This window comes from Thunnus albacares, chromosome 3 (genome assembly GCF_914725855.1).
Source record: "Thunnus albacares chromosome 3, fThuAlb1.1, whole genome shotgun sequence".
In the NCBI taxonomy this organism is placed as follows: Eukaryota; Metazoa; Chordata; class Actinopteri; order Scombriformes; family Scombridae; genus Thunnus; species Thunnus albacares.
In genome coordinates this window covers 22,246,510-22,269,115 of record NC_058108.1, presented here as the reverse complement: position 1 = coordinate 22,269,115, position 22,606 = coordinate 22,246,510, and the positions used below count along the sequence as shown (strand labels likewise).

General features: G+C 40.3%; 1 protein-coding gene across 1 annotated transcript; it reads left to right on the top strand.

The window, feature by feature from the left end:
- The first annotated feature begins 8,769 nt into the window (after positions 1–8,769).
- LOC122979132 (E3 SUMO-protein ligase EGR2) lies at positions 8,770–11,032 on the top strand. The gene is made up of 2 exons (XM_044346359.1): positions 8,770–9,271; positions 9,530–11,032. The coding sequence occupies exons 1-2, from the start codon at positions 9,115–9,117 to the stop codon at positions 10,858–10,860; spliced, it is 1,488 nt and encodes a 495-aa protein (XP_044202294.1). The 5' UTR covers positions 8,770–9,114; the 3' UTR covers positions 10,861–11,032.
- The last annotated feature ends 11,574 nt before the right edge of the window (positions 11,033–22,606 follow it).

Sequence of the window (22,606 nt, the reverse complement as noted above, 5' to 3'; positions counted from 1 at the left end):
GTATCAAGGGATTTGGGCACAGATGAGCCATATCCTCTGCCTTTTGCAGTTTCTGTCAGAGGAAATGGATTCCACATCCCCTCAATACAACTACAGTCGAAAATGCATTTATTTCTTTGAAGAGTGCGGACAATCTGTGTGACTAAAGCACTCACTGCGCAATCCATCCCCCTCACCCAAGACCCTTTTTTCAAAGTGTGATGGGATAATAGCCAAACAGCATCAGAGCTAACTAATGTGACTGCATAATAAACAGATGAGTCAGGGAGTATTCATTTGCATATCATCCCAACCTTAATAGAGCTTCTATATAGTGAGTATTTTGTGATTGCCTACTACCAGTGGATTGACTATTGAGTGCAGTGAACATGTAGTGAATGCAGTGTCCAAATGGCCGCTGCTTAGTGTTGAGATAGTGTATTTTTATGATGGAAATCATTATACATCAGCATAGTGATAATAAAGTTGTCTAATAGTTGCTGGAAATACCCCCCTGCAGCACTGACTGCTGTATTGAATGTAATTACTGGGAACTTATGCTAGAGGGAGCTAATTAATAAGGAATTTGGGAGTGTAAAATAGGCTTTTTCAATACAACTTAGCTATCATTTTACTTACAATGGAGTGCTACTTAGAATTAAAGCAGTATAAGTGGATAATTATGCTAATGGCTCAATTTGGATTTAAGATATGGTGGCAGGCTGTATATCCAGGAGACCGCTGTTCTTAAATTACAGTAACTCTCACACAGGTTCTCTGTGCATATGTGGGCATGCATGTTCATATCATCTCACTGGAGATGTCAGATGTTTTGTCCTGCGGCCACACAGTTATATGTGTGTGTGTGTGTGTTTGTTCTGTTCTCTTCTGACACAACTCCTTTTGCTTCACATACAAACAAACAAACAAACAAAGCTTTTAGGCAAACAGACTATGAACTTCTGCTTCTTGTGACGTATGCATTATTTTCTCTCTTTGTCTATTCCTTGAGCCTCATGGCTATGAACTGTTTAATGTTCTTTAATGTTCATTTTAGCGTCAGTTTCCATCAGCTTACTGCATGTCAATGTTGCTCGTGGAACTCCAGCTTTGACATCACTGCCCTCCCAGGGCACTGTAACAGTGTTTGTTCTCCCTGACATCAAAACAAGCAAGACTTCCTCCCTCTACTTAATTCAGTTGCCATCAGCATCATCGTCCACACTGGCCTAATTGCTGTTTACACTTGTCTTTCTGTAAAATATTCTCCAGGATCCAGCATCTCCAGTGCTCTGTACCCTGCCTTTGCCCCCCAGAAGCTTGCTGCTGAGCACCAAACTTGCCTCAGCCAACATAGGTCTATGTATGTTATGTAAGGCCCACTATAAATAGGTTCACCCGGGATCTTTTGTCTTTACCTGATTCGCTCTTACAGTTTTTATTTCTGGAGAGAGCTGTGGAAGCTAGTGCAATGTAGAGCTGGCCGTTTCCATAGTTACTTTTGTTAGCTGCAAGCTCTAACATTCTTCATCTGTTTCCTCACATGTCTGCTGTTAGCTATTTGTTTCAATCTGTTTGCATCGCATGTCCTCATAATGACTGTATGTGCATCGATAAAGCAGTGATGAAAACAGTGCATTCTAATTAATAACGTTTGTATCTTTTCATGCACATTTGTGGTGTCACTGGATGGGAGAAAGAGCAACAAATAGAAATCAGTGTGGGTGCACATGAGTCAGAGATTCAAATATGTACACCTATTAACTTCTGTTGGTCAAAAGTACATGCAATTAGTCCCATGTTGTATGATAATGATTTTGTGTAGTGGATGTTATTGAGCCTCAGTCTAAGGGGATTGTTGTTGTATCTGGTGAAGCAAATAACGTAGATATTTGCATTTTGACACTTAATCTACTGTTATCTAACATACTATCAGGTATCTGGGAGTGAAGGCATTCTTCAAACATTTTTGAATCAGTTCTGCAAATATTGTGATAAAGAGAACATGTGAAAATTCAATGCTATATTTCATGGATTTATCTTGAAAATGTGCAAGCCGTTAGGTAACAGCAGGTACAGGAGCTGGATCAGGCCCAAGAATTGGACTGTCAGAGTGCTGCGAGCATGGATCCAGCAGAGAAGAGGGCAAGGTGGGAGCCATGCGAGTGCAGTGTGTGTGGAGGAGTCTGGGGGCATGGTTAAAGAAACACCGGGGCATTCCGCAATCACGATTGGAGCGCTGAATATGATTCTCACCCATCCCTGTTGTAGAACCAAAGAGTACAGGCGGCTGGGGACCAAAGTGGGCGAGTGCGAAAGTATTTTTGGAACGCATGGGAAACCTGCCACACCAACAGCAGCAGCATCGGGGCCTGGTACCGGGCTTCCCTAACCCACTCCCACTCTCAGAGGAAGAGCAAGAGAGAGATGTTCCTTCAGAAGAAGAACCACGCTTCCGCTGCTTTTATTCTTCTTATTTGTGCTATTTTTCAATTGCCCAGTGTTTGAATGATGATGTAGTATATATAACTATGCAGAGCCCAACATGACAGAGAGAGAGAGAGAGAGAGAGAGGGAGAGAGGGAGAAAATAACGAACTTGGCAGCTGAGGCGAGTATCTCGTATTTATAGAAAGTCGTGTTTCCGGCAGAGGTTTCTGTGGTCTTAGCACTCCCAATCCATTTTTGCGGTGTCTTACAGGCCCTATTGTATCCAGGTTTACATGGAAGATGTTCCCTCATCTAACGCCTTGGGGGGAGATTTGAATGTGAGACATGTCAGAATGTGATTTGGGGGAGGCAGATGGATTTCTCCAGCTCTTGTGCAACCCTAGCTTTCGTAGGATTGCTCCAAAAAATCTGCTTTGCATCCAGAAACTTAAAAAGGCACTAGTCAAAAGTACTTGAGGCTGAATGTAAATGTATGTTCTGTGTGAAATACTATATGCATTTCATTACTGTATGGATGCAGGCTAAGCTGTGTAGCCTACCTTATTATTTAATCTTAGGTATTTTGTATTTGACTTGTAGATTCAGTATTTCCTGTAAAACCTCTCCAGATCATGGTTTGAAGTGCTTTTTTATTTCAAACAGCAACGACAGCCTCTGCATCTCAGTGGATTTCCTGGTATGGATCAGGTTCTTCTATTATTTACTCTCAAACAGTGTGGGTTGCATAGTTGGTTGACAGAATGCCAAGGCATTGAGACTTTGAGGAGCTACTGTACATCAAGTGTGATATATTTCATTTTGAAGTAAGAATTATGAGTATGAAATGATTGTCTTTTATGCTGTGCAGTAGTAATGTGGATGTGACACCAGAAACACAGTTATAGTTAGTCGGGGTTTAAAATTGTTATGGTATGACAAAATCAAAAAGACAGTGAAGCTGCACTGTCCACTAAAATTAGAATTCCTTTGCAAATCTATGGATGAACAGAAACTGGCTACTGATTTTCAATAACAGGGGCAAATGTCCTTTACTTATCTGACTCAGTTTAAACCAAAATTACAGTTTGCTTTCTAGAGGGAAAAAGCAATAATAAAAATCAATAACAATAGAAAATGATAACAGTGATTTTGCTGGCATGTCTGGTGATCAGCCTAAACTACCATATTTGCAGAACCCAAATAAGGTGTAATATGATTCATTGATGTGCCTTTAGTTTTTGTCAATAGCTCGACTGCTGTTCTGCAAAATCAACAACAGGCCACATGCTTGTGGATTATGTATTGTTTGCTTTGTGTGAGCCAGAATGTAAAATGTTGTTAAAGATAATACAATTTCTTTCACATTGTTTGTAGATGTTTAATAAAGGCTCAACACAACAAGAGACAGCACAGTTTGTCTAGCACTTGGCTAGATTAGCTTAGTGTTGCCACCATAACAGCTCTTTTTATTACTATAACATAATGAACATTGAAGAATAATATTTAAAACAGGAAATAAAAAAAAATAAACAGAAGTCATTACTGTCCACCTCATCTTTCATCTTGCAGGCAGTGATTCCAGAAGCCAGTCACTCCTCACTGCCTCTTCAACTCTATCAGGCACCCACCTGCAAGCAAAACTCCCACACCCTGTCCAGGAGTGAACCTGAAAATAACGCGGCCAGGGGGGGTTACATATACAGAATAAAGACAAGTATTTACATTTCCCTGAAGCACAAAGCGTTCACTCCAGCTATGAAAGTAATATTAAGCGTTGCACACATGATCAATAAAGCAGGAGTAATGTAATCAAAATATAATCAACAGAGAATGAAACGAGTCTGTTTGACAGTTTATATGCAAGTAAGAATAGGTCTGCAGTTTTCAGGACACCGATATTTTTTTAAATTAAAAATACAAACTTTATTTTATGCATTTGAGCTGAATTGTGCATGCTAATGCATTCAATTAGTGTCATGTGCATTTGCAATTTATGGCAAATTTTTATTGATTTGGAAATGTATCAGGCAGGCAGGCTTTAATTTAGAAAAATCATACTATGTGGCTCTTAATGTCACAAATGAAGGTTTTTCAGAAGCAATTTACTTTGTTACACTATGTGGAAAGACAAATGACTAATTTAGGAGGACTTACTATATGTTTGAACCTATTTTAGGTCAGGACCATATTAAAGGATGTTTCACATTCAGTAGAAGTGCCAAGATATCCTTTCATTAAAGCAATGTTTCATCTTCTTACCATGGCCAGTACTTTGAACCCCTTTTGAAGTCAATATCCTTGTTAAAACACGGAGCCAACTTTGCATCACTCCACATTCTTTCTCAACTTATCACGCCGTTCCCTAAGAAACAGGAGCATTTTTTCTCACACTGCTCAGATGTTAGGGAATAAAACAAAGGCTTTCATTTAACTTTCACAGATATGGAGTTACCCCTGCGCTATAATGTCAGTAAGTGCTAACATTACATAAATCCATTACTTAGTCCCTGTGCTGTGGCATTTTATGGAGGAGAGAGGTTAGCCACACTGCAGTTATCATAACAGCATCCCGTGATCTGAACTCTGTGTGATCAGATTGGTTTTAATAGACTCTGGATTACTTGGAGGCAGTTCCTCAAAGCTAAACATCTCTGGGCCTAGAATTAGAGTGCACATCTGAGGTGAAAACGATTTGTTCCGGAGAATGTCACTGCTGCAATGAAAGAGCTTATACGCTATTATCATACACTACCTTAAAAAGATGACAGGGCAGCGACTCAGATCCTTTGATACATTTTCCACCGCTCAGTATTGTAGGAGATAACATAAAATTTCAGTAGTCTAGTATAAGCAGGCTGTTTATTATGTCTAATAGTCTCTTTGCATTTGTGCTGCAATAGACACAATATATTTTATTCCATATGGCCCACAAGCTTTCTTATTTCCAGTTGATCTTGTCCATAACAAAGCACACTCGGATATTATTCAAATAGTCTGAGCTCTGAGCTCACAGGAGCCCTTTCATTACAGGTCAAAATTTTAAAATACGTCTGTGGTTATTGATAAAATGCAGTCTGTAGTGTTGTGAAGACATTTTCTGCTACAGTTTTGATCCATTTATCTTACAGAGCATTGGTTTCAAACCTTTTTCCTTGTGCACAGCCATATTTGTGACCTTTTGTTGCAGGATGCGTCATCTATTTTGAGAAGTGCAATTGAACAGTGATTTTCCCTTCTCAGATTGTTTCATTTGAATACTTTTAGAGGCCCGAAGAGGCAAAACTATACAGCATTTCACAAGAAAGAAACCAAAAATCAGAGAAAAGTCTGAAAAATTACTTTTGGGGGCGTCCTAGTAGCCTAGTGGTTAAGATCCCTGATTTGTTTCAGGCTGTGGACCTTTGTTGAATGTCACCTTTCCTCTATCCTTCCCTATGTTTCCTATCTGTCTCAAAAGTGTGGTTATTGGTAAAATGCAGTCTGTAGTGGTGTAAAGGAAGTGATTTTCTGCTACAGTTTTGGCCCATTTATAAACAAAATCATCTTTATATATATATATAAACATGATTTTGTGTAGCAAAATTAATATTTTTTACTCCAATAATCATCTTGTGGCCCTTGTTAGGCTACTAACACCCAGGTTGGGAATCCCTAGTGGTGGAAGAAGTATTTAGATCACTTATTTAAGAAGCTACAGTATATAATCGCAATACTACACTGTAAAAACACTCCATGACAAGTAAAAGTCCTGCATTCAAAATTCTGCAAAAGCACAGAAGTATTAGCAACAAAATGTACTTATGTTTGTACTTAGTATCACTTTAATGTTGAAGTTGTTTGATGCTGAGCTAATTTTAACTGCTTTTGGGTGTTTTGATCTATGAAATATAAAAATGAAGCATAGTTTATAAGCTGGACATATGTTTGTGTGTAAAATCTGAAAAGTAATAGTGCCTACAGCTGAAAAAAATAAATAAATCTAGTGGGGTACAATTAAAAAACAGCAAAAAACTGGAGTATGCAAGTAAAATACAAGTACCTTATAATTAAGTACAGTGTTTGAGTAAATGTACTTAATTGCTTTCCACCACTGAGAACTAATTTAGTAGATAATGCACATCACCACTAAAATATTGATTTTTATGAGCTGTCTGTGGCTTGCATCTAAAATGGAAGAGAGCATCTTAGTGTAGCCAAAAGACTTAAATCATCCCATAAATGTGATGATTGTGTGGTACGTTAATGCTAATACAGTATAATATTACACCGCTTAAACCACAGGGCCACTGCTCAAATTATACCAACAGGATCATTACACCTCTGTTGTTCCTGTAGAAAGAAATGCACCACAGGATTGAAGCAATCCGACAAAATCATTGTGTAAATAGTGACTGGAATTTCCCATAGTCCTCTGGGATGTGATTGGATTGATTTCATGCAAAAGAATGCCATTCATATGAATAGAGAACCACAGGAAGCATTCAGAGAGAAGTAACAAAAAAAAAGTAAAGGGTTTGTGTTGCTGGTTCATGTGTGATTACAGGACTGAATGCAGCACCGTCGCTATCCATGGTCCTGAACCTCAAACAGGTGCTAGAGGTCTGCTGCAGACTGCAACGTCCTATGAAAGAGTATCGACTTTTTGTAATAGGAAGTGTGACCACTGAGTGCACCCAGCAACAGATGCGAAACAGAAAAAAAAATGCTTTGGGGGTTGAAATGTCATGTGAACAGTTGGGTTCAACCACTGAACACCTCAGGGGTGTTATCGACTCCCTTCAATGCTTTTAAAGGCCAAGGGTTCGTTCAGGCAGGGCTTTGCAGTTTATTCGCCCTTACAGTGTGAGCGACCACAATTTTCAGCGACCACAAGAGAGGAAGTGAATTTGTGAAAGTAAATCTAAGCAGTCCACTGCCAGGGAGAGGTTTTCGGTTAAACTGCTGAAAAACATCGAGACCGTGCAGTCTGGCCCAGATATGAGGCGGGTGAATTCTCAAAGGAGTTATTAGTTGAACTGGACAACAAGTTCTTCTTGTATCCGTCTGTAAAATAAAGTCATTCTCTAGCTAGAACTTATATTCAAAGATAACCCGACAAACTGGCAAAAAAATATATCTTATTATTTGTTCATAACAAGATAGGGTTTCAGTTTAGGTCTGAGGTAACTTGACCACATATATTACATTTACATCAAACTAAGCTTCAGTACAGCGTGCGGACGTCGGCAGTCAGATCTATAAATCATACATCTCTTTGAAATCTGCACATGTTGGTTTGAACCTGGACTGGACACTGAATGCCAGAATTGCCCCCAATGATAGAGATGCCTTAGTGGAAAAATAAATACTGTAGTCTATTGCTATAACGAGTTACAGTGTCTGGGATTCCATAGTGACCTTAAACATATAGTAGCTACATCTATATTCAGAGTATCGTAAAATCCATCTGTGCATTGTATCCTGCTTTATGATATTTTATCTGTGTTCCATTTATATCCCCTTATAAAGCATACGGTGTTTAGTGTGCTGTAATATCCATAGGTCTACAATATTTCTCTGAAGTATGTTATAGACTTATTACAGCGCTTTGTTTTCTAGCTTACAATAAATTACATAAATTTACAAGTGTTATATTTGAGCGCTAAACTTCTTGTGTAGCAAATACTTTGCTGCTTTGTGAAGTTTCCAAAAAAGTGTCTTTGACCTCTGAAAGGTTACATCCTGAGTAAGTCTGTGCCATTCACTGAATATCTAAGTTGTATTATATTAATGTATAGCAAAATACCGTGAGATATTAGGAGATCATTTTGTCTTTTAGCTGCCACCTTGCTCAAAAATGTTTATTTTCTGATTTCCCTAATTTTTTTCTCAAAACTGTAGACTCCCTGAGAGTATTTGTAATATTACCCGTTACATTCGCTTCCCATTCCACCCCCTAAATTGACGGCTGCATGTCTTCTTACCCCCCAAAACTGGAATATCCCTCTGCTTTGAGTGCTCACATTTCTGTCATGTCTTATCTCTCATATGAGGACAGCGTTCACAGCCAAAACTCATCGGCGGATGCTGGAGGTACCTATAAGCCATTTGGGATAACAGAGTGTAATATTTTGAAAGATGACACCAAGAGTAACTTCATTTTTAAAAAATATTTGCTTTACTTTAATAGTCCTCAAAGCGAAATGACACATCGCTGCTGTGCAGTGAAATGCCATGCACCATTACAACGTTTTACCACCCAGCACTGGTCGCCACTTGTTGCAACGTCAGTCTCCATCTCTACAGTACGGGAGGAGGGAGGACTGGAGGGGGAGGAGGAGATGGGTGGGGTGTGGGGGGGTACTCCGTCACATCCTCTGTCCATATATGGGCATGAAGTTTACACGCAGCGGGGAATCCTCTCACTGGAGCTGATGAATGGGGAGGAGGGCCGAGGGAGCTGCCAAAGTGTATATAAGGAGAGAGAGGGGAAGTCGCTGATGTGAAATCCACAGCAAGCAAATATCTACCGAGGAGCAGAGACGAAAAGGAATACCTTTAATTGCCTTTTTTGTACACCTTTTGACCACTTTGGATCATTTGTTGAAAACCATCAAAAGGGGGGAGTTGAAAGAAAAAACAAGTCATCTGCATAATTTGTTTTTTTTTTTACATTTTCCCCTGTTACCTTTTTCCCTGGAAGAGACGGACTTCTAAGTGCATCATTATGTTGAACAATATGGATTTGAATGCGAAAGATTCTTTTTACCCTCAGTTTGAGAATTGCAACAGTTCTTCCCTGGGAATGGAAAACAGCGTGCGGAAAGATAATCAGGAGGTATACGTCGATGCAGAGCGGGGGGTACCTGCCCAGTTTGGCCACGGTGAGTTCGCATCTTTGCACAGTCGATAAAAAAAATGTGCATGCACGAGAATGTGAATATGCCAAATAGAAGTATTTTACGGGAAAAAATATTGATACTTTTGGCGCAATCGTGTATATCAAGGCATCATATGAAGGCATTCCTGTGCCAAATACGCACGAATGTTTATGTAACGCTGATTTTCTTCCTCTGCACAGATTCACAAATATAAAAAAACACTGGGGGATGACAAAGTTTTCTCTCTTTCTAATCCAACAGAAGGAACCCCTGCAACTCTCAAAACCGAAGCTTCCAACTCGGAATTTGCGTTTAACCCCTGCGAGTGCCCAAAAGACACCTACACCCCCTCCTCGCTCGCCTACTCTGGCAGTTTCTATGTTGAGGCATCTCAGGGAGCGCCGTGCAGCACCGAAACACTCCTCAATATGATCACTGAGATCGTGGGTATATCTACATTGCCACTTTCAGAAGTGCAACAGAGCGGTAGCAGTCGGGGAACTTATCCATCGCCTGCGCCGATGGACACCACCAATGGGAATTTTGGAGACCCCGGCGTCAAAAGACAATCCTTCACCTGCTCCGGACCTACTCCTCCTGTATATTCTCCAGACCAGACGTGCCCGAGGTATGCTGATGATCAGGCCCAGACCAGCCAGGCCCAAGACCCGTCCACTTCCCAGCTCAGCTTCGGCTCTTCCCGAGCTCCCAACCAGAAGAAGGCTGAACCAAAGTCAGAGGCCGCATCTTTCCCTGTGGTGGTCAAGAATGAGTTTGAGAGCAGCTGCTACGAGTGGGGGACATTTAATAAATCTGACTGTTTGGAAACGAGCTTCCAGACAGAAACCTTCCCGATGTCAAATGATTTCCCCCCTGACCAGCAAATGGATGTAAAGGAACTTTTAGATACGTTCCCCCCAATTTGTCCCAACCCAGAGATGGAGTTTAAAGTGGAGGGAGGTATCAAACAGGAACCGTGTTTCTCTGACACCTGCTCTCAAAGCTACTCCAGCCCCCTGTACAGCAATTACCTCCCACCGCCGATGGGCCTCTCCTCTAACCTGAAACCATTCCCCGAACCTCCACAGCCATCTAATCAATGTGATTCCTTATACACATCACCAGCTTTACCGAGCACCATAGACTCCATCCTGTATTCTTCCTTGTTGCCAGATTCTTTTGCCCAAAGTTACACCACCCGTGCGACGAAGCCCCCCAGGGCCAGAAAGAGCCCCGCCGCCTCTCATGGCCCAGCCAAAGAGAAACCCTTCACCTGCCCCATGGAGAGCTGCGACCGGCGCTTCTCTCGCTCGGATGAGCTCAACCGGCACATCCGCATCCACACAGGCCACAAACCTTTCCAGTGCCGCATCTGTTTGCGCAGTTTCAGCCGTAGCGATCACCTTACCACCCACACCAGGACTCACACCGGGGAGAAGCCGTTTTCCTGCGACGTCTGCGGCAAACGGTTCGCCCGGAGCGACGAGAGGAAACGGCACGGACGCGTACACCTGAAACAGAAGGAGAAAATGGAAATAAAGCCACAGGTGACCCCCAGCGCATGGCCATTCACTCTTCCCGAGGGGATTTGAAGTGTGAGAACGCCCCACAAAGCTATGTGTCCACACATACACAATATTAGGATCTTTCCGTCTTGGAAGATAAGCCAGCTGACTACAAGTTGATGCCTGAGTTGGTTTGACTGGCAAGCCAATCTCTGACATAAGAGGTTTTTGCGAATATTGCAGCTTTTGAGGAGCAGAGAGGGAGGAAGGGGTCTGCTTCGGCCTTATTGCCTGCTGCTGCTGCTGCTGCTGCTGATGCTGCTTACTTTAAATACCTGGGACTCCCCGCCAGTCAGTTAGAACTGAAGAAGCCCCTTGGATGAGAGGTGAAACGTCTTGAAGTATCTACAACCAAGAAGTCCAGTTGCCCTCGATTCAACCCTCCTTGGATAACTTTATGCAAAGATGCATAAGTTGTAAAAGTCGGTAAACAGATCAACAGTGACTTGTTGCTGAAACTGTCAGTGGAGCCAAACCTCTCTGCTGCGGCATTGCATGACTGCTGTTCAGCACCTCTTCATCTGGACAGCTCCAACCTCCATCCGCCTCTCAGCCTGGATGGATTGCACTTACAGATTATTAATATTTCCATTTAAGATTCTTATTTTCTGCTTTTAGCATTCTTAGAGCAATGGTTTGGACTATGTTTCTTAAAATGCATGTTTATGTCAGTGTTTTTTTCCTTTAACCGGAATATCAACCACTGTCAAGGTACTCCTTCACTCCACAGTGAGGGTTATTGACATGAATGTAGGCTAACATATTTATGGCTTTGACCATAAAGCTGTCCATCTTTGATCAAATTTAGTGTTTGTTTAACTTCTTATCATTTGGCTGTCAGTGTTTTTTGTCATTGGTCTTTGTGTTGTGTTACAATTGTTTGGATTATTACAATTGTGAAAGATATATCATAAATGGGAAATAAATATATTTGTATTACTGTACTTCTTTGTATTTTTATAGCTAACTGTATATTTTACATTTATCACATTTGAGCATCATTTCTAAAGTGAAATGTATTCTAAATCATTAATAATGTCTTGGGTTTCGAGGGCTATTGTTCAGTAACACAATATTTTAACTTCGCACTTCATCCCATTGTTGGTATGATAAGAGTTATTTCATTGAACTGCTGATTTAGATTTAAAAGGGACCAGAATGTACACTAGTTGTGGTACGGCTTTTCGACAAAATGATTTTACAGTATGTACAGAAGTATGTTTAATCAAGCTAGAATTTACTAGCAAACCATATGAACATTGCTTTTGAGTAATCAGGTAGCACACATTGCTGCGAGTTTCTGTGGACTTTATCTTGGTGATGAAAGGGTTTTTGACTCCTGATATCTTTTGCTGGAGATACTGTAAGCTGAAAATGTTCACTTTAGCAAAAAAAACAAAAAAACAAAAAAAAAAACAAAACAAAACAAAAAAAACAATGTTGAGAGTTTGGTGAAATTGTCACCAACAGGGTACTGCAAAAAAGTAATTTAACTCGCCTTAAGTTATATTAACTGTTCAATTAAAGATTTTGTACATACACAGTTTCTACAATACATTAAATTAATATTGATGTTGTTATTTTTATGAAAAGTTTATGAACAAAATAAACATTTTCTGGAAGCAGCAAGTTTCTTGTGTGTGGTTTAGAATGATCAAAATTCTCCCTTTTTTACTCTGACCAGTCTGTTTCATACAGCATTGAATCCCCCCATCGGAGCAGTCGGATGAGTGTGTTTCTATCCCAAAATATACATGATAACACACCACCTGCGGCACCACACTGTAGCCGTAACATTATACATCACAGTTCTGCCCTGTGACTCACAAGGCTTTTGACTCAAACACATTAAAGTGAATACCCTATTACTCAGTGCTGTGATTCTCAATCCCCTCGACTTCAAAGATCACTTTTCTCATGTTGTAAATGTAGAGATGAACACCATGGACACCATGGTAATCTCTACAGGAAACCTGTTAAACAGGACATTTTCTTCCCATGTCAGTGAGATAATCTGACACTCTCTGCTCTTTCATTCCCTTGTCTATTCACTCATCCATTTTTGCAATAAAAGGATATTAATTTACACTCAGTTGCTGGATGCGATTATGGTCTATCATCACATAATTTTTTTTTTCTCTCAAAGAATGGTGGTACTGAAGTCTCATCTTGTCATAACTACCTGTGCATTATTGTAAATGCAGTTAATGGCCTCCATTTCTTGAAAGCTCTCTACTTGAATAAAAAAAGAGCAATGGAAAAAACAGTGGTGGAAACTATGGTTTCATTTTGTAGTTGTGAGTGCTTATTTTACTTGAAGCAGAGAATTTTTGCAAAGCAACAAAACTTTTATGTCAGTATATCAAAAATAGACTCAAATAGTGCTGCATTTTCATGTGGAGTGATAAAAATTCCCCAAAACCTTAAACACAGCACCAGTAATGTTCAAATAAAGCAAATTTGATTTGTTCATAGTAGAGTCTACATACAAGAGCTTAGGGGGGAAAGACTGTTGCATCTATACTTTAAGTGGGATTCCAAGACACTCTGTACTCTTTGGGTCTCTCTAGGAAGCCAAGATCAATCTTACAATCTGTCAAACCATGCATGGATGGACACAGGCATGTTTTACCAGGGACTCCGCCGTGGTACGTAGGACATGCATGTGCCCATGACGCAGTTGGCTGGCAGAACACTACTTTGGTTGCCCACGGCAGTGCGTAAGTGCCTGCGCTGTCTGTATCTGACAAACATACTGTACCAGTGTGAAAATGCAAGCTGCCACATGGAGCACTGTGAATAGTATGCACACATCCTCTCCTGTCCATCACTCATCATCACTTACAATAGCAAAAGGCCTGAGCAACATCAACACACGCTCCCACATCCATGTTGTTTTAGTGGCAAACATTGTCCAGTGATGGATAGTTGAGGTTTTGAATTGCACTGATGTGCAGTCACAGTGACCATTATCCAGACACTTGAAGACTGAAGAGTTATTGAACTCTGGCCAGTGATGGAATTTCTGCATTTGTGCGTTTGGAAGCTCAAATTCACATTTGCATACTGTAAATGGTCCTTGATATATCTACAGCATGTGAGCACTGTTTCAGCTGTTTTGTCTTTATTGAATACATTTACCATGTCATAAACCTGCCTAACTCACGCTCTGATACAGACAAAAGACATAAATCAGTTATTTTCCACTGACTGACATTTATGTTTTTCGACTCCCGTAGATATGCGTAATTGCTGAAGCCATTAAGTAATTGCGCAGGAAGGGCACATGACCGCCACTGAGATCTGTGCTTTCTCAGAACGTGGACCTCTGCTGTGAATGGTAGCACATCAAGTCCATTAAATCCTCGCCAGGGTATTACTAATGCAAACATGTTAACATTAGGACTCTTACATTGGGGGGTTTATCCAAGGTAGTGTGTCTGTGTGACTAATGTATTCCATATGTAAACAGGGAGAAAACCATGAACAGATGTGATTTCACTTCTTCATTGTCTCATCCAATTAATCGCTTGATGTAGGATTGCTTCTGGATAAGTCAATGGGACTATTTATCTGCTGTACCAAACGAGTACTTTGGCTCAGGATTAAATAAAAAAATCCTTAAAATTGACAGTGAAGGATTAGATGGGCCCAAATTCTGAGGATAAGTGTCATTGCAGAATGATATGTACTCACATGTTCATTACTTGTAAGCACAAGCTATCTGTTTATTCTGATTGGCACACAAAAGTAAGTTTTTTTTCTGTATAATTCGTATATATATTTTTCCATTTCTTTTGCATCATGCACAAGCGCATACTAACCTCCAGCAAATCTATATGATAAAGGCTGATAAGTGGAGCGTACATGCTGCCCCCCCTCCAGTATCAAGCCAATCCACATCTGTGGTGCCATTAAACATCTGAAGTCTATCTTAAGAGGAACAAGTACAGCCCCAGTCGTCTCTGAAGAGCCCAGCATCCCTTTTATCCGTGCTTGAACTCCAAACAATTCTACCTCTACAACAATAATCCAATAATGACTTTCAGAATATATGAAAATCAATTTATTTGCTTATATGAAGGATCAGAGGCAGTTTCAGTGGTTCAAGCTTCAGGTATCAGGTCACCTCAAGTACCTATTAATAATCAAAATCCTACTTGAGACGGTCTATATGGCCACACAGTCTCATTCGCTTCTGGATTGATCTATTGTGGGGTAATCACCACATAATTTTATGCGCACCTTTAAAATGTGCACTGGGGCACGTCATGGTCCTTGGGGTGGGCTCAGTAATCAAGGTGTACAATCGCATGGCGGTAATGGCAATCAGGCTTAGCAGATTAATTCCTCGGATCATACATCAGCCCGTTGGTCCTGTATCTGATCATGAAGAAGGGTGTAGGTGGTCTGGAGAGTGCAGGTGATTAAAAAGAGGAGAACCACTGCGGCGAGAAGGAGCTCATTATGCAAACATTTTAAAGTGCCTAATTCTTTCCATTGTTCTGGTTCCCAAATTTCTTCATTTGTATTACTGATCAGGCGAAGCACAAGACTGAGAATAACTTTTTCCTTGCTCCTTCATAAATTACAAGTCAACCCTAAGGTCAAGGAGACCAGTCTACCACTTTTATCCTTCTCACAACATCTCTATGGTAACTACGTAATAGGACTTGCAGTATATGCTGCAGCTAAAGTGAATGGATTGTGGTGAACATACCCTAGCTAGCTGAATGACTTCATAGCAATTCAATTACTCGGGAAAATTTACAGCTGCCCTTGGAACATTCCAGGTTTGAGCCCTTACAATACTACTGCAGGATTGTGGAGCAGCTGTGTAGGCTGTGGCAACCTTCCAGGAATATGAACAGTCAATGGAAATAATAATTTCAGTCAACTCAAACAGCTTTATAACCATATATCCATTTCTTTTTAACCTGATGGTCTGACATCCCCAGCTTGCTGGGTGCTTGATGCTAGTGTTAGTGCAGGAACATGGTCCTATTTAGTAGTTTATAACATAAATAATTTAAAGCTGCTATAGTCAATATTTTTTATAATAATGATGTATCAAATGTTTTTTTCTGCTGTGATTTTTTTTACCGTTTTACTGTTTCTACTTTGTTATTTTTACGTTTGTCTACCTTTGTCTTTAACTGAGCCATGTCAAAGACGAATTTCTGTTACAATGTGACAGACAATTAAGTTTCTTGAATATGTGTAATGTGCAAGAGGAGGCTCATAGTGATGAAGCCACAGAGGTTTATCATTTAACTCTGCAATTCAGCTCTGTGGAGCATATTAGTATCTTTAAAGTAACAATCTCAAAGATCTCTGTTTTGTTCTCTTTGGTGGCACCTATGGCGATAAGTGGTAATTGCAGGTGTGTCAGTCAGTTGGCAGTTGGCAGTTGGCAGCGCTAGCAGCGACTGGAAAAAACAGTACGCTGCTTCACACACAAATGAGTTGAAGAGTGAGTCTGTTGCGTTAGCTCCACCTACCCTTTCTGGTGGACCAACCACTGCTGGGTGATGGAAAACACGACACTAACTGTGCATCGCTTATGATTTTTCCAGGTAATGTTGCCACTGACACAGAGTTCATAATACTGCTAATGCAAGGGCTTTCATCAGTGGGCCAATCACTGTTGTGTTACTTCATTCGGCGATAGATAGTGACTTAACAGACATTTATTTAAATGAAAATCTTTAAAATTATGAGTTTAAGCTCATTGTTTTAGTTTTATCACCTGCAACTTGACTGTTTTGGTTCATTCTCATAGTGTCATATTCAGGGGCAGCAGGCAGCTTTTTTCAGCAAAAAAGCACTAAAAGCCTTCTATACATGACCTGCCCTGCATCAAATGGCAGACAGCAGATATTTTTTCTCAGGAGTTAGTGGAGACCAAGAACAGAGCTGAGAGGAGAGTAAAAATTGGACTTACATTCACCAGCTTGCCAGAAACATGACTCCAAATGAATACTAATGTTGCTCTGTATCTGCTGGACGTATTAATGGGAAACTGTATGTTAACAAGTACAACTTTATAAGGTGATAATTGCAGGTTAAAAATAAATGTATAAAGGACAAATTGAGCCTTTAGAGTTCCTTGAAGGAAACAAGGAAATGCTATCACATGTTTTCCATCAAGACAATCTGCTTGTGTTCTTACAACAACACAGACCTGATTAGCCTCTCTCCCCTTCCTTCCATAACAATACCACTGTGACTGTGATCCAGCCCAGTTTGGACGGCTGTGACAGCGACTGGTAGTGACAACAGGATGAAATGTTAACCATTAACCCAATCAGCCGGTGGCAGAGTACTACAGCTTCCTCTAACAGTGAATGATCATTCAAATCAGTCATGATAGATGTTAGCAGCTATGCACACACACACACACACACACACACACACACACACACACACACACACACACACACACATAAAAATCCCACCTGTGCTCTCATCACTTTGTTGTTTGGATGAATCTGGGAATAACCTGTTGACAATGAACTGCCCAACACAACTGCTGTGACAAGTGCGGTTGAAATGAGCGTCAGGTGCATATATATCATCAACTCCGTGAGGGGAATGTAGCTGAAAGCATCCTGGATTGACAGTAATGACTCTGAAGGAAGTCTATGCTTATGTAAAAAAAAAAAATGTCTGTCATGCTATTACCTGTTGCAAACATCCAGATACCTGCTGTCACATTAGCATGCAGCCATCTCGCAAAGTATCTTAAACAAAAATTGTGTAAAATCCACTCATCTGTGTAACATCACCATGTACACACACACACACACACAACTGTTAACCCCTCTTCCTGTAAAATAAATTACTGTATGACCATGTGTCCAGTAGAGCTGTGAGTGATTACTTTAGTGCTTTGACATTTGCAACAGCAGTAATGAGGCATGTCTGTGACAGCTGTGTCACTACCGGCAGCCTATGTCTCGGCTGTTCAGTTCAACGCCGGGGAAGAAGGCATACTGTGGCCAAACACTGGCACTCTCTCTAGATAATGATGGCTCACCCATAGAGAAGCGGAGAGAGGAATGTGTCGAAGTCTGAGGAAAATGTGTGCGCATGTGTGTTTTTAGTGAGAGAAAGAAGTGAGCGAGGGAGGCCGATTAAGAGTGTGTGTGAAGTGTATTAGTATGTGTGTGTGTGTGTGTGTGTGTGTGTGTGCATGTCTGTCATTGCCAAGATTGAATCAGAGACTGGGAGAGGAGGCTGGGCTGGGACATAAAGACTAGTAGTATAAAAAATGAGTGGGCTGAACACGCTCAGCTCATACAGTGCACCCTCCCGTCAAGCAGGGCGACGATTTGCATGTGCACACCAACCCCAACGCCAACTACAGTATGTATTCTGCATCTAAATTAACCATCAAAATCAAGCGCCGCTCCTCAGAGCTCCATGAAATGTATGCAAAATGTAGCTACTTCAGCATTAGCAGCTTTCTTTCCCTGCCGCAACAGTTGTTTTAATGCCTGCTGAATGCTGATAGTTGTGAATTGGAGCCATTAGTGAAGAATAACAAGGCAACAGAGAGCCTAGTTATTTTCTGGACAGGCGGGGAGAACTAACAATACAGCGCTTGTTTATCAAGGATGAGATCACTTAATTTATCTATTAGTGCATTTTTAGATTAGTTTGAGAATTAGTAGAGCTATGCCATTCGATCCTATTATATCCCATTATGTTTCTTCTGTTTTGTTGTAATGTCATCCCATTATGTTCTATTATTTTCTATTTTATTCGGCTCTGTTCTATTCGATTTGATTCTATCCTATTCTGTCCTGCTTTTCTATTCTATTCTACTCTGTTCTGTTTTCTTTTGTTCTAATCTATCCTTACCTATTATTTTGTTCTATTCTGTTCTATTGCATCCTATTATGTTCTATTATATCTTGTTCTGTTCTATTACACCCTATTCTATTCTATTCTATTCTATTCTATTCTATTCTATTCTATTCTATTCTATTCTGTTATATTGTATCATGTTCTCTTTGATTCTATTCTACTCTGTTCTATTCTGTTTTGGTCTGTTATGTTTAATTGCATCCCTTAATGATATATTGTATTGTATTGTATTGTATTGTACAATATATTCTATTCTATGAGTTGAAAAAAAGAAAGAAAAAAATGTCAGAAAAACCACCACTAAAGTTTTTAGTCTTAGTCCATCTTAGTCGGGACTGACAAGATGAGCAGCCTTGAGTCTTTTTTACGACCTTAAATAATCTTTATTACCGTCACATGTTTATACAATAACACCATAGATACATTTGTTACAACAGTTGTCTCAGTGGTGGAAGAAGTATAATCATTAAGTTGAGTAAAAGAAGAAATACTGCACTGTAAAAATACTCCATTACAAGTCCTGCATTAAAAAATCTACTTCAGTAAAAGCACATGAGTATTATCAGCAAAATGTACCAAGTACATTTAGTAAAGCATTACTGTAGACATTTTGCAGAATAGGCCCTTTTAGAGGGTCAAAGCCCCCGAAAATGTTTTAATATTACTGACAAAATAAGTAACAATACAACTTCAAATCAGTGAGAAAAGCACAGACAGGACAAAAACACAAACACAGAAATCTCTCATGTCAAAATAACCAAAACTGTTCCAACTTTGTCAGAAAATAGTGTGTTTATGTAGGACTCAGACACTCAGAGTAAGAAGCCGTTTTGAGGGCCTTTAAATTATTATAAATTGGATTATTACTACTGATTCACCAACATATACACTCATTTATAATGTTGTAGATGGTTGAGGTGGTCTGAGTGTAAGTACTTTGTATACTGGTTGGTATTTTAACATGTAACATTGCATCATATGTTTTACATGTGAAATCTGCAATATAATTAGTAAATACTGCTGCCAAATCAGTGTAGTATATGTACAAACTATGCCTCTGAACTATAGTGGAATATAGGTATAAAGTAACAGACTTGAGTAAATGTACTCTGCACTATTTGTTTCCATGTGGGTCAGTAGGAATATGCTGTGATGCTGCTGCACACTAATGAAAAGATCTCTACTCTTCAGTCAGCCGTGCTTGTGCTGGCTGCTTGTACCCCCTCTGATTAGCTACATAGCAGAGCTGTAGCATCCCACGATCCCCTCCCCTCCTTATTCCTTACTGTTCCTCCTCAGTAGTGCATAATGGCCAGTCCTAACCCCCCCCCCCCCTCCTCCCAGTGGCTTTTAGCAGGTGATGAACTGTCACTTTCACAGTGGGGAGGGCACAGAGAGTGACGTCTCTCCCTGTCTGAGTGTATAGGAGCCATGCTGGGGTCACAGAGGGGCGTATACGGTAGAGTATGTTTCCCAAGCCTAAAAGCTCAGGCCATATATCAGACGGAAGATGTCTCTGATCTCAAACCTGTAGAGTGTTGGAAACCTAAAGAGACATGTTTCGTCCTCCCCCAAGCCCACCCCCCCCTCCGATTCTTGCCGCTTTAAATTGGGCTTTCATATGTATGAGTCAGATCAGCAGTACACATTTAAAAATCAAAACACTTTCTCTCACTGCCTAAATTCCCTTGTCTTGTGTTGTAAGCAATCACCATGTGAATTAACAAATGTGAGTTAGGTTGTAGTTTTTGTAATTGCCTTTGTTGCTTTGGAGAGTATGGTATGGACATGTAAAGCTGGAAATGGAGAAACTGAGCAGTGTTTGCGGGACTTAAAATTGTTAATCATACTGTAGCAGACAAGAAAAATATATAAAATACTAGAACAGTACATAAAAGGCAATGTATAAAGTCATACTTTCACAATCCTCTGCTTTTTTTGTCAAAGGTGCAAATATTTATTTATTTTTGCTTTCTAATAAATTACTTTCCTACATTAAGTTTCCTGCAAAGAATGAATAAAGGTAATAATGTTAATTTCAGCGTTTGGGAATCAGCATCACAGATGCTTAGTTAGGAAATAGAAGAAGGAAAAAAAAAGTCCTGTGCTGTTGTTGTTAGTCATCTGGGATCCTGTCAGTCAATGCTGCGGTGGCATAGGGTCTGCTTCCTGCTAACAAGATATGTTTACAGCATCAGCGTTGGGCTCCCACGGTCTGTGTATTTGTGCATTTATACTCCTTGTCACTCCTCAGGATTGATGCATCCACATGTCCGTTAGCTATTAACTGATCAGGAACTGCCATCTTTGGGGAGACAGATAGTGACAGGGTGCCCCGGTTCTCCGCAGCACTCGGTGGCTGAGGCAGTTCTTCCTTTGTTATGGAGCCAAAATGGTGCCCAGTGGCAGGATGCTGTGTCTAACCATTAACTAGATTCTTGGTATTAGGGCTCACTGTGCTACTGAGGTGACAAATCACAATGTTCCCCAGAACTTAGGCTGGAGAAATATTAACCCCATCTCAGCTGGGGCTCTTCCTCTATCGTCCCGCAGATAAATGAAGAGATGCTGATCCTTCCATCACCATCAGCCTCTCCTTCCTCCTACTCATCCACTCTCTCTGTTTGTGTCTCTTCTGGCACCACTGACAGTGGCGTCTTGTGAAGGAGGAAGAGATTGATATGATGAGAGGTAGATGTGCTGCTTCCTGCCTCTGGACAAGAAAAAAGATCATTTATGGACTCATCACTTTGTGGGTCGTGAAATCTGTATTTTTTTTTTTTAACAAAGAATAACCCTCAAAGAAATTATCATTATGAACGAATACAGAAGTATGATTGAAGTTGAACAATCACTTAAACAGTCGCAGAGCTGGTACAATCAAGGACTTTAATTTATGTGGCAGATTCTCTTCATTTGTGTTCTCCTACAGTCCCTATGCTGTCATTTTTTAATGTGGCCATGTTTCTGTGCATGTGGCCCATTCAGCATGCCCTTGAATGTTGTAGGTCTCCCCGTGTTTAACACCTCTGGAATATTTACTCCCTCCTTCCAATGTGAAGTTAAAAGGGTGACAGATTTAGCTGTTGCCTCCATCATTAAAACCTGTACCCCTTCATAAAGTCAGTAGACCTCCATGGTGTCTCGGTCCCGCACCGTAATGGCCGCTTATGGTCCAAATGGACTGAAGAGCTTTCATGTGACCTGAACAGTCTACTCCTCTCATTACGGCTCATAGTGGTCTCACATCAAACAGCCTCATTATTTTCAACGAGGGAGGAAGCGCAAGCGTGTGACGAGTCGGAGCTACAAAGTGACTACCAAGTTCAAATAAAATCTGCAATTTGTCGTTATGCTATGCAAGCAAAATGCTGCAGAGATTAAAGTGCGGTGTTTCTCCAGACGGGTGACACAGAGCCACCGGTTTCACTTATATTTACATAGAATATTGGTGTAAATTATGTGACTAATGCTTCAACATGAGGCTCCAGCTTGATTTGCAAAAAAAAAAAAAAAAAACCTGCAGATATTTGCTCTGTGCATTCTGAGCCATTATAGTATTAAATCCAAAAAAATACACTGTGATTATGATGAATAAGATTAACATTCAACATCAGCACCTCTGAATATCCTCTATCATAAATGGCTTTTTACAATCTGATCATTAAAACGCAGCAAAAATGTTTTGATAACACGAACCATCATATCAGCTCTCAGCTGAATTATGCCTATTTATAGTTTTAAAGCATTTTACATCATTTACATAAAAAGCCTCTATTACTAGCCTAATTTAATATTAGCTGACAACAATTTGACAAGGCAAGATCAAAGGTTAAGCTAACACACAATGGCTGTTAACTCCATTAACATGGAAATGAATGCAACAACTCAATAGCCTGTT